Raw genomic sequence first — 12534 nt, 5'->3', positions numbered from 1 at the left:
TAACAACAAAAATTCATAAGTAAATCAGCATTACACATGGATTTTCCACGAAAAAAAAATTCATAGGTAATGTGGGGATATGTAATTTACTTACCAACAACACTAGGGAATACATATGAACACATTACCCATCTACTCTTTTTTGTGGGTAAATTTATGGGTAAATGTTGCATGCAGGAAAACTTTCATTCAACATTTAAATGAATTGTTTTTAAATACACCTATATAATCAACATATCCAACACACTTATATAATCAACATATCCAACACACTTATATAATCAACATATCCAAATTGAACAATCTATTACCAATTTGTATTGAATCTTTAAATTCAAAAATTATGAAGCATCATCCAATACACCTCTAACAATAAAATTCACATAACATAATTGAAGTCTCATCATATAAAGTAAGCCAAACACACATAATTCAAAAGTCAAGTTAACTTGAAGTATAATCCGCAATCCAAACAAAGTAGAAAAATAAAGCTCCTAATAGTCTGCATAATCGATATCTTCATGTCCAAATTGTTTGTGCTCATATTGTTGTTGTTGGTTAGGTGATTGATGCTCATTTTCTTGTTTTCTGGGTGGTTGTTGGTGTGACTGTACTTTCATCAAAGAATTGACCATTACTATTCCGTATGAGTTTGCATAAATAACTCATCAATATGTGCAAGACGACCTAACTTTTTTACCTATTAAAAACATAAATAATGTTATTGTTATGCAAGACAATATCATCCAACTTCTTAAATTGGATATAATCCAATGTTGTATTATCAAATATCATATATTCTTTGCAAAATTCAAAACATTGTATAATAGAATAATATGTAATCATAAAACATAATTCAAAACTAATTACATACAAAATCCAATCCAACCATTGATGATCCAAGCAACAAGGTTCCTCTCACAAGCCATATCATATTAAGTTTTTAAAAAGTGATAGTTCAAAAAAAAAAAACTAGGCTCACCAAACTATTAGGGCTAAGGTTGTTGCAACCTGTGATCCCTCCACTGTTGGGAGTGGGATGTGGTTGCTACTATGTGAAACCAGCCTCACATTGTGTCCTCCACTCTAAGAGCCAAGAGACCTATGTTAGAAAAGATGGCTTTAAACTAGAGGGGGGGGGGGGTGAATTGTTTAAAGGGGTTTTCGCAAACTTTTCAAAGCTAGAATGAATTTATTTCAGAAACCAATTGATTCAGCAATTCAGTTAGCCAAAACAGTAAGCAAAAACTGTAGTACTAAAAAAAAAACAATCGGTTGTTTCTTCGAAACAATCGGTTGTTTATACCAGCAAAAAACAAACAAACTGAAAATAAAGAGTTAGAGATAGAGAGATTGTACACAATTGTTTATACTGGTTCACTTCAAACCAGAGCTACATCCAGTCTTCTCAGAAACCCTGAGGAAATCCACTAAGCAACCACACCTTGATCACTTACACAACAACCAAGAGAATGACCTTGAAAACCTCAAGAAACACACTCTCCTTGGCCAACACTAAGATTGCTGATCTTGAACACCTCACGAAGACACAGCCAATCTCAGCAAAACACACAAACGAATTGTTCAGCAGTTTACAAAGATTACACTTGTTACAGATGAATATCTGAAATCAATACAAGTAGAATCCTATTCCAGCACCTTGATCAATCTCTAAACTCTTAAGCAATCTCAGAACTCTTTGAAAAAAAATTCTTAGTAAAAACTTTGTCTCAAGATTCTTTATTCTTAAAAAACAGTTTTTCAGAATTTATACAAAGATATAGTTTGTTATCAAATCTTAACAAACTCTTAATTGCAAATAGATTGGTCAAAGCATTTAATGACTGGAGCGTATTCAGTTAAAGCATTTTAAGCTCAGTCAAAGAAAACAGTTTTTCTGTTATGGTTCCAAAACAAACAATCGGTTTTTTCCTCGAATCAATCGGTTGTTTTGTTACTTAACAGTTTTAACCATTCAAAAACAGTTTTCAAACTTTTTCAAAACACCTAAGTGTAAACAATCGGTTGTTTCGACAAAAAAATCTGTTGTTTCAACTTAGTTTGAAAAACATTTTACTTTGATAAAGATTGAGATTCTAATTGCTTGAGATTTAATCTAAGGATGGATTACAACATTAAACTACCCCAGAACAAAGCTTAAACCAGCACAGCAACATCAAGCAAAGCAGAGGCTTCAACATCCTTCAAAGGATTTGGATTCTTCAAAACATTGAACACCACTTGGTTCAACAACCTATGCCTTCATTAAAGTCCTCAGACTCAACTCTCAACTTGGAGCGTACAAACCAACATATTGCAAACATAACTCAGCCTAACAAACCTCAAGGTTGTTCAATCACATTAATGCTCTCACTTGGGTCACAAGCTGGAGTAACTCAACTCAACAATCTGATAGTTTGTTAGTTTTATAAAGACATTGTTGTTTCATTTTCTTTTGGATGTGGAATATAATTACAATTAGTTTTAAAATACTTTTGTCTTTTTTTTTTATGAAACATACAATAATTAGATGAATGTGGAAAAGACAAAAGATCATAACTTTTTTACTCTACAATTTGGTATGAAGATAAAAAATTTAAAATTGTATTTGTGATGATTCTCTGCAGTTTTCTAGTATTCACAAGATGTCTATTTCTATTGTCATCTTCTGCACCAACTTTTCTACATTTAGAGAAAACAACAACCTCTTTATGCAAGAGACCATTGGCAATATGGAAAGATCATATTTTAAAGATAAACAAGTATTCTAAAATACATCTAGCATGCCATACTACTCTTTATGACACGTAGCCACTCCATAACAATCAAATTCATATCATATCATATACCTAATAAATATAATGGATACTACATAAGATACAATTTTATCAAACAAACATACTCCTTAATGATAAACATCAAAGGACCAACAATTTAATGAAAAACAAGTACTAATGCAAACACACAAGTTAGAAACTAAACAATTGATACATGAAAATACCAAAATGTATGAACATAAATCAAGAATACTTTGTTCAAGCAGGTCAAGTTGAGTTGAGTTATACTTGATGTCTTACTTGTCCAAAATCACCAACTCTGAATGATGAATTATGAACCCCTAAATACATAAGGTGAAAAACAAAATTACATTTCCACAAATGTTATATTTAATGCAAAAGAAAATATTTATATCTTCTCCTCTTACAACTCAAGAATAGACGTACAAAGCAAAGAAAAGAAGACCAACAAAACTATTTATAAAAAAAAAACTTAAAGTAGCTTGCAAAATCCCCTAAACCTACTCAACATTATCCTACCATAAATAAAAGAGAAAGGTTGCAATTTTGGAATCACAGAGAGAACATATTTTCGAAATAAAGAAAGAACCAGAACTTCAAAGTTCCATTCTCTGGGTTTCAGTTAGATTTGAGAACTCTCAAAGTGTTTGGATTTTGATTTTGCACATCCTCACGGTTTGGATTGTTAGAATGTATGGCTTTAAACTAGAGGGGGGGGGGGTGAATTGTTTAAAGAGGATTTTTGCAAACTTTTAAAATAAGAATGAAATTATCTCAAGAAACAATTGATAAGAAATTCAGTTTGCCAAAACAGCAATAAAAAATAGCAGTACCAGAAAAACAATCGGTTGTTTCACATAAACAATCGGTTGTTTATACCAGCAAACAACAAACAAAAGTGAATTTAAAGAGTTAGGGATAGAGAGATTGCACACAGATGTTTATACTGGTTCACTCCAAATCCAGAGCTACATCCAGTCTTCTCAGAAACCCTGAGGAAATCCACTAAGCAATCACACCTTGATCACTTACACCACAACCAAGAAAGTGACCTTGAACACCTCAAGACACACACTCTTCTTGGCCAACACACCAACACTAAGATTGTTGATCTTGATCCCCTCAAGAATACACAGCCAATCTCAGCAAACACAGAAACAAAACTTGTTTCACAAAGTACAAGGATTACACTTGTTACAGAAGATAATCTGAAATCAATATAAGCAGAATCCTATTCCACACACTTTGATTAATCACAAACTCTTAGCAATCTCAGCTCTTTGAAAAACTCAAAAACTCTTTTCAAAATCTTGTAAAAGATATATGTTACTCAAATCTGTTTTTCTGAATTTATTCAAAGATGTTGTTTGTTATCAAATCTTAACAAACTCTTAAATTGCATTAAAAGATTGGTCAAAGCATTTAATGACTAGAGCGTAAGCAGTTAAATCATTTAAAGCTCAGTCAAAGATAAAACAGTTTTTCTGTTATGGTCCCGAAACAAACAATCGGTTGTTTCCTCAAATAAATAGGTTGTTTTGGTTTTAACAACTCAATCATTTGAAAAACAGTTTTCAATCTTTTCTCAAAACATCTAAGTATAAACAATCGGTTGTTTCGACAAAACAATCAGTTGTTTTAACTTAGTTTGAAAAACATTTTACTTTCACAAAGATTGAGAATACCTATACTTTAGATTCGATCAAGGGGTGGATTACAATACTCAAACTACCCCAGAACTAAACTAAACTAGCACAGCAACAACAAGCACAGCCAAGGCTTCAACATCCTTCAAAGGGTTTGGATTCTTCAAAGCTTGAACACCACTTGGTTCAACAATCTCCCCATATTTGATGAAGACAAATCCCTGATGCTTGTGTTGTACCTGATTGAATCTGAAGCAGTTCCTGCAAGATAAAGTTTTGAACAAAGCATAGAACTTCTGATATTTGGTTAGCACATATATAAGAATTAAATTTCAAAGCTAAATATCATAAACAAATATTACTCATCCAAACTGTTTTAACAACAAAAAAACAGAAATTTAAACAAACACAGCATATATATCTCTCCCTATTTGTCTTCACAAATAGACAAAGAGAAGAGATAAAACAAGATATTGTTTTCATTACATCAGAATTAAAGCAGCAACAACAGAAAGAAAGAGAATTTAAAAACCAGATATAACCACCAAAAACAATCGGTTGTTTCAATACATCAACCGGTTGTTTTTCCTCATTCATCATCATCGGCAAACTGAAGATCAAAGATTTGGTTATGGACAGCTTTGATTTGTTCATCTAGAGTCATGAAGCGTGCATCCATGTTGTCAATCCTCTGGAAATTACTAACACAGAGATCATGAAGGTTTCTTTGATTTTCAGCAAAGCTATCAAGCCTATTCATCATGAGTCTTTCAAAAGGAGACATGGTTTGCATCCCTTCTTCTTGATTTCCAGCACCAGCACTAGGTCCAGCATCTTGATAATCTTCAGGTGGATCTTCATGTTGAACATCCATATCAGCAGGCTCATCTTGTTCAAGATCAACAACACCACTAGATAAGGCACCAAGATCATCATCCTTGCGAATCCATTTGCCACCTACTTTGGTAAAACCCATTTTGCTGAGTGATCCATTGTTCAACTCTTGAGTTGACTTGACCAACTCAAATGTTTCATCTTCAAGATTTACTTCAAAATAGAGTAGAAATTTAGATACCAAAACAGCATATGGATAGTGATAGTCACTTAACCTCATAGCCTTTTGCGTGTGCTCTTTGATGATGTGGATCCTATTGATTTTGATCTTCTTCATGATGCAAAAAATATATACCAGATCTTCCTCAGTAAGAACAGAATTATTACTCCCCCTTGGAGTTAAAATTCAAGTCACAATGAGAGCAAGCAATCTTTCATCAAGCTTTAGACCTCCAACCGAGCATGTTCTCACTTGAGCATGTTGATTCTTCAAGCAACTCTTGTAGTATTGAATTTTGTTAAAATCCTCCACTACACCAAGATTTCCCTTGTTGATTCAAAGCCCAGAGAACTTGACACCAGCAACAACAGTCCATACTTCATGAGTTATCTCCATTTCTACACCTTTCACATCAGAAACTAGATTGTTTCCCTCAAACTTTAGGTTTGTGTAGAACACCCTTACCAAATCTGGGTAAATGTTTCCCTTCATCTCCAGGAACTTTCTGAGAGATTGATCTTTGAGCAGCCTCCTTACATTATTAAGCTTTTGACTTTTCAGCCAATCAAAGCACACAACCTTGGGGTTGTTTATCTTTTTGATACTTGTTTCATACCTATACCTCTCAATAAGATCATTGTCTCCAGAAAACCAGCCTTCTAGCCTTCCTCCAGACCTTACAGCTCTGGTTTTGACTCTCTTTGAGGTGGGAGGAGTTGATTCCATGATGGCAGAGAAGAAAAACAGAGAAGAGCTCACTTCACAGATTTTTGCAAGAGATGTTGCAATTGGTTGTTCTTGTGGAAGAGATCAGCTGCACCAGATTTTATAGCAGAAAAAGAATTAATTAGCATTCAATGTTTTAAGTGGGTACCTGATTTTCAGAGAGAGAGGACTTGACTCTGCCCTGCACAGAAAACGTCAGAAAAAGCTGAAAATCACATGGTCTTCACATGTGATCTTTGACTAGTCATTAAGGCTCTTGAATTTCCAAGATTTTGAAATATATTCCTTTATGACTTGTTGTGACTTCTCTCTGAACATGATCAGCTCACAACACAGATTCTTTGACCAAGATTCTCTCTTTGAATTGATCTGCAACGGATAGAAATTCAAAATAGCAATTAAAAAGATTTCTTCACAGTGCTGTCAGACCCAAAACAATCGGTTGTTTTTCTGCAGCAGTTAAAACTGATTTTGAATTTTAACCATGAGTAGAAAGAGTTCAAAGCAGATGACATTAAGCATATTAAAAATATTTTTAACCATGAGAAAGAACTTTAAAACAGAAATTAAGAACAAATAAAGGAAAGTCTTATCCTTATGTTAATTCTTCAATGAGCCATGTGCTTTATGATCAAGAAGCCTCTTTTCACTGTTGAGGTCCTTTAGACAGATGCAAAGCATTGATTCACCTTCAATGATTGTCTTTTTCTTTCAAGATCTTGATCACATGACTTAGTCCTTCACACTTCTTTAGAATTCCTGCACAAACATGAGTTCAAGCAACAAGATTTGGTCCCTTCACAAATGTGGGTCCAATAGATTTCTTTTTCTCATTTGGAACCTCACATCCTTTCAGAATCCATTTCATGTAGCCTCTAGGAACAGAGAATTTTCTTATTTTGCAGAATCTAACCGAATGCAGTAAAAGCATGTAACAACCGGTTGTTTCGATTTAACAATCGATTGTTTCACTGGCTTTCTTGAAATTTTTTTTGAAAACTTATCTTGTTGGTTCTGTGGATTGAAACCCAAACCAGTGTTGGAGATGGATGAAGCTCATCTCTACCTTGCATTGGTGTGTTTGATGTAGTCTTTAGCTAGTTTGCTTTGAAAGTTGCAATGTGTCTTAGATGATCTTGTATTTTAGGTTTGTGTGTATTCAAGGTTGCCTTTTGCTGCATGACCCATCCTAGATGCCAAATCAAGGTAGTAATATCAAGCTCATGATGTGGTTAAATGGTTTTGAAAATCTTTTTAAAGTTTTATTAAAAGGTTTGATTCAGTACAAAAATAAATCTGTTTTCTTGAGAAACAATAGGTTTATTTATGCTCGGTTGAAAGGCTTTTTGAAATTCTGTTAGGGCACCAAAGGTAAAGCTCAGTCTGTTATTTCAGTTAAGCTGAGCTGGCAGTTTTGTTAACATTTAACCTGTTGTTTTTAGAATCAATCTGTTGTTTTTTAAACTGCTCTAAAACTATTTTTTGAAAAGTGGTTAGAAACTGTTCTCTATAAAATAAAATGCACTTCTCACGTGAAGCGATGCTGACCAATCACAGTTTCAACAGAGATAAAACATTTCGTGTGTGAGGAAGAGGATTAAAAAAGGTTTGCAAAGGTTTTTCAAAAGAAATATACATGTGGGCTTGTTCTTGAAGAACCTTGTGTTGGATGAAGGTGTTGGTACTGTCTTGGAGCAAATAGAACAAATGTTTTATGTTCTTGCTACACAATTTCAGGTGTAATCTTTCCCTTACTCATTCTTGTAATAGGTATAAGTGTTAGTCACTCTAGATAGGGTTTCTTGGAGTGCAAGGGTATGCTGGAATAGTGTTTTTCAGCAGTGTTTGTTGAAGTTCTTGAAGGGTTCAAGAGTTGTTGTGTATGCTGTAATTGTTTGTATCTGTTTTAGTGGATTCCACCTTGGAGTAAGGTGAACTGGACGCAGCTCTTGATGAGTGAACCAGCATAAGAACTCTCTTGTCTTTCTCTTCTCATCCCTGCACTTGTTTCTGGTTTTGCTGAATTCTGTCAAGAACGAAATCTGTTCATTTGAAATCAAATCTGTTAATTCTGGATTTAATAAAAATTGTTCTTCTTAATCTGGAAAAAATTCTCTAATTATGAACAAAGCTTCTGAATATAAGTTTGTAATTGAATTAAGAACCAACAGGTTTCTTCATAAAAATCATGTAAAAGATTCATTGTCTATAAAGCCTTTTGTTGACTAAATTGGATTGTTCTTTTGGCATAGTGTGTTCTTCAATACTGTTAAAAGTGAACCAATTTGATTTAGCTATTTTTCACTATCTGATCTTAATCCCAATCTAGTGCAGTTCTGTTTGTGTTAGACTGTTTTGTAAAAATCAATTTGTTCATTCTAAAATCAATCTGTTCTTTTACCCCTGATATACTGAAAACAGTTTGTGGTTGCGAAAATTTTATATGTTCAATTCACCCCTCCCCTCTTGAACTTAGACATTAATAGACCCAATAATTGGTATCAGAGCTAGGGCTTGTATTTTGCTCAAGCGTATGCATGATGTCTGAGTTTAAAATGCCATTTGCTGAAGGTGCGTCTATTAATAGACCTCCTATGTTTGGTGGTGTTAACTATGCTTTCTGGAAAATTAGGATGAAAATATTTATGGAGTCTATTGATATGGGTATTTGGGATGCAGTGGTCAGTGGACCTTTTATACCTATGCAGGTTGTCAAAGAAGAAACAATAAAGAAGCCTTGGTCTGAATGGAGTGAAACCGAGAGGAAGAAGGCTCAATATGACTCCTTAGCCAAGAACATCATCACCTCTGCACTGAATATGGATGAATTCTTTAGAGTGTCTCAATGCAACTCAATTAAAGAGATGTGGGAAGTACTAGAGGTAACCCATGAGGGCACAAATGATGTGAAACGTTCGAGGAAGCATTCACTCATTCAAGAATATGAGTTGTTTAGGATGCAATCAAAAGAAAGCATTGTAGATGTGCAGAAACGGTTTACACATATTGTGAATCATCTCACTGGTCTTGGTAAGGTCTTTGACAAGGAAGAGCTCAACATAAAGGTGTTGAAATGCCTTGATAAGAGCTGGCAGCCTAAGGTAACAGCAATCTCTGAATCCAGAGATTTATCCAAGATGTCTACTGCAACACTCTTTGGAAAATTGATTGAACATGAGTTAGAACTCAAAAGATTAAAAGAACAAGAAACAGTGGAGAAAAGAGCCAAAGGAATTGCCTTAAAGACTACCATGGAACATGATACAAGTGAGGAAGAGAAGAATTCTGAACATGATAAGACCTTGAGTCTGCTCACCAAAAAATTCAACAGGTTTCTGAAAAGAAAGAACCGAGACAGAACTCAACAAAGAAAAAGGTATTCTAAATCCAATGACTCAAATTCTTCTAGTTATACTTGCTTTGGTTGTGGCAAACCAGGTCATATAAAGGTTGATTGCCCAAACAATCAAAACAAAGAAAAATCAGCAAGCAAGAAGAGTGAAAGAGGCAAAGGAAAGAGAGTTTATATCTCTTGGGAAGAGAATGATGTATCCTCAACAAGTGACTCTTCAACTGGAAGTGAAGAAGCAAGTTTGTGCTTCATGGTGAATGATGAAGGATCAACATCTGATTCAGTAAGTGACTATTCAACTGATTCTGAAAATTATGATCAGCTATTAATTGCCTTTAATGAAACACATGATGAAGCAAATAGATTGGCTGTCATATGTAACAAACTGAATGAAGTAAATAGGGTATTGGAACCTAAGGTTAAGGTTCTTGAAGAAGAATTACACAAAGCTAAAACTAAATTGGTTAGCCTTGAATTAACATGTTTGCATGCATCAATAAAAACCTGTGATAATTGTAAGAAGCTGGAAAAACAGGTTGAATATTTGTTAAAAACACTCTCAAATTTCACCAAAGGAAGAGAAAATCTTGAAACTTTATTAGGTTCACAGAATGCTGTTTTTAATAAAAATGGTCTAGGATATAATCCTGGAATGAAAAGCAATGTGAAAAAGCTGTCCAGTTTTTTTGTTCCTCCCAAAACAGATTTTTCCTCTTTTAGCTGTTCAAATACAATGCATTCTGCAACTTGTTTTTATTGTAGGAAGTCTGGACATATATCTAGAACATGTAAAGCTAGAAGGTACCTTGTTCCTAAAGGGTTGGCCAAATGGCTTCCTAAGGAAAGGTATTAATCAAGTTGGACCCTAAACTTGAAAGGGGTACCATATGTGTTAAATCTGTTTTGTTTTGCAAAAAAACAGCAGGAAAAATCAGTTGTACTTGTATAGCGGGTGCTCAAAGCACATAACTGGTGATGTTACCCAATTCACAAATCTGAAACTTAAAGCTGAAGGACACGTCACATATGGAGATAATAATAGAGGAAGAATTCTTGGAAGAGGAGATGTTGGTACTGCAGACTCAACCACTATTGAAAATGTACTGTATGTTGAAGGGCTAAAGCATAGTCTTCTACGCATTAGCCAGCTGTGTGACAAGGGATACAAGGTTAATTTCGAAGCCAACACTTGTACAATTTCAAATGAAATTTCTGGTAAGGTGCTTTTCACAGGAAAAAGGGTAAACAACATCTATCTCTTAGATATTATGAATAGTTGTTCTGAAAATGAGTGTTTGTTATCTAAAAGTGATGAGTCATGGTTGTGGCATAGGAGGCTAGCTCATATCCATACCAATCATTTGAATAAGCTGAAGTCTAAGGAACTTGTTTCTGGTTTACCAAACATAAAATTTGAAAATAACAGATTGTGTGATGCTTGTGTAAAGGGCAAACAGATAAGAACTTCATTCAAATCTAAATATGTGGTTTCTACAAATAAATCCTTGGATGTTTTACATATGGACTTGTTTGGACCATCTAGGACTGCTAGCTTAGCTAGAAATTACTATGCTTTGGTGATTGTTGATGACTTTTCAAGATATACATGGACTTTGTTTCTTGCTTCTAAAAATGATGCATATAAAGCCTTTAAGAAACTAGCTAAGGTTCTGCATAATGGAAATGAAAATAAAATAAAACAGATTCGTAGTGATTATGGGGGAGAGTTTCAAAATGCAAAATTTGATAGATATTGTGAAAAACATGGGATCACACATAGCTATTCTGCTCCTATGACACCCCAAAAAAATGGTGTAGTTGAAAGGAAGAATAGGTCATTAGAGGAGTTAGCTAGGACCATGTTAAATGAATCTGGTTTACCTAAATATTTTTGGGCAGATGCAGTATACACTGCTTCTTATGTGCTTAACAGAACCTTGATTAGACCAATTCTTAAGAAAACTCCCTATGAATTGTATAAAGGTAGGAAGCCTAGCATTAGTCATCTTAGGGTTTTTGGCTGCAAATGCTTTGTTCTAAATAATGGTAAAGACAACCTGGGGAAATTTGATCCTAAATCAGATGAAGGAATACATATTGGTTATGCTATAAATGGACATGCTTATAGAGTGTATAACAAAAGATTGCTTGCAGTAGAAGAATCTATACATGTTGTATTTGATGAAACAGATTGTTTTGTGCCTAAATCTGTTCTGGATGAACCTGGTATGGATGATTTAAGAACCATTCTGCAAAAGAATCAATCTAGTGGTATTGATACAACTAATTCAAGTGTTGTCAAAGAATCTATTGTGAAGGCAGGATTGCCTAAAGAATGGAAGACACCCAGGGATCTCACACTAGACAATGTAATTGGTAAAATTGAGAAAGGAGTCTCAACAAGGAATTCACTTAATAATTTCTGCAGAGCAGTGGCCTTTATTTCACAGATTGAGCCTAAAAGTCTGGAAGAAGCACTACAAGACAGCAATTGGATAACAGCAATGCAGGAAGAACTGAACCAGTTTGAATACAATGAAGTGTGGACTTTGGTTCCAAGAAGGCATGAGATGAATATCATAGGAACCAAGTGGGTGTACAGGAACAAGATGGATGAACATGAGGCTATCACTAGAAATAAAGCAAGGTTGGTTGCTAAAGGCTATAACCAAGAAGAGGGAATTGATTTTGGTGAAACCTATGCACCAGTAGCATGTCTTGAAGCTGTCAGATTACTCCTAGCATTTTCCAGCATACAAGGTTTCAAGCTATTTCAAATGGATGTCAAGAGTGCATTCTTAAATGGTTACATTAATGAAGAGGTGTTTGTATCTCAGCCTCCAGGGTTCGAAGATCATAAATATCCAGAGCATGTGTACATGCTCAAGAAGGCTTTATATGGATTCAAGCAGGCACCTAGGCAATGGTATGAGAGACTAAGTGAGTTTTTGCTCTCTC

General features: G+C 34.5%; 1 protein-coding gene across 1 annotated transcript; it reads left to right on the top strand.

Annotated features, from left to right (window-relative positions):
* Window positions 1-8761: 8761 nt before the first annotated feature.
* LOC150028758 (uncharacterized) lies at window positions 8762-10359 on the top strand. Its single transcript, XM_090300101.1, has 2 exons — window positions 8762-9859; window positions 10339-10359. The coding sequence occupies exons 1-2, from the start codon at window positions 8762-8764 to the stop codon at window positions 10357-10359; spliced, it is 1119 nt and encodes a 372-aa protein (XP_090156227.1).
* The last annotated feature ends 2175 nt before the right edge of the window (window positions 10360-12534 follow it).

The sequence above is a fragment of the Phaseolus vulgaris genome, chromosome 3 (genome assembly GCF_051622355.1).
Source record: "Phaseolus vulgaris cultivar YP4 chromosome 3, ASM5162235v1, whole genome shotgun sequence".
NCBI classification, from domain to species: Eukaryota; Viridiplantae; Streptophyta; class Magnoliopsida; order Fabales; family Fabaceae; genus Phaseolus; species Phaseolus vulgaris.
This window is presented reverse-complemented; position numbering and strand designations above follow the sequence as displayed.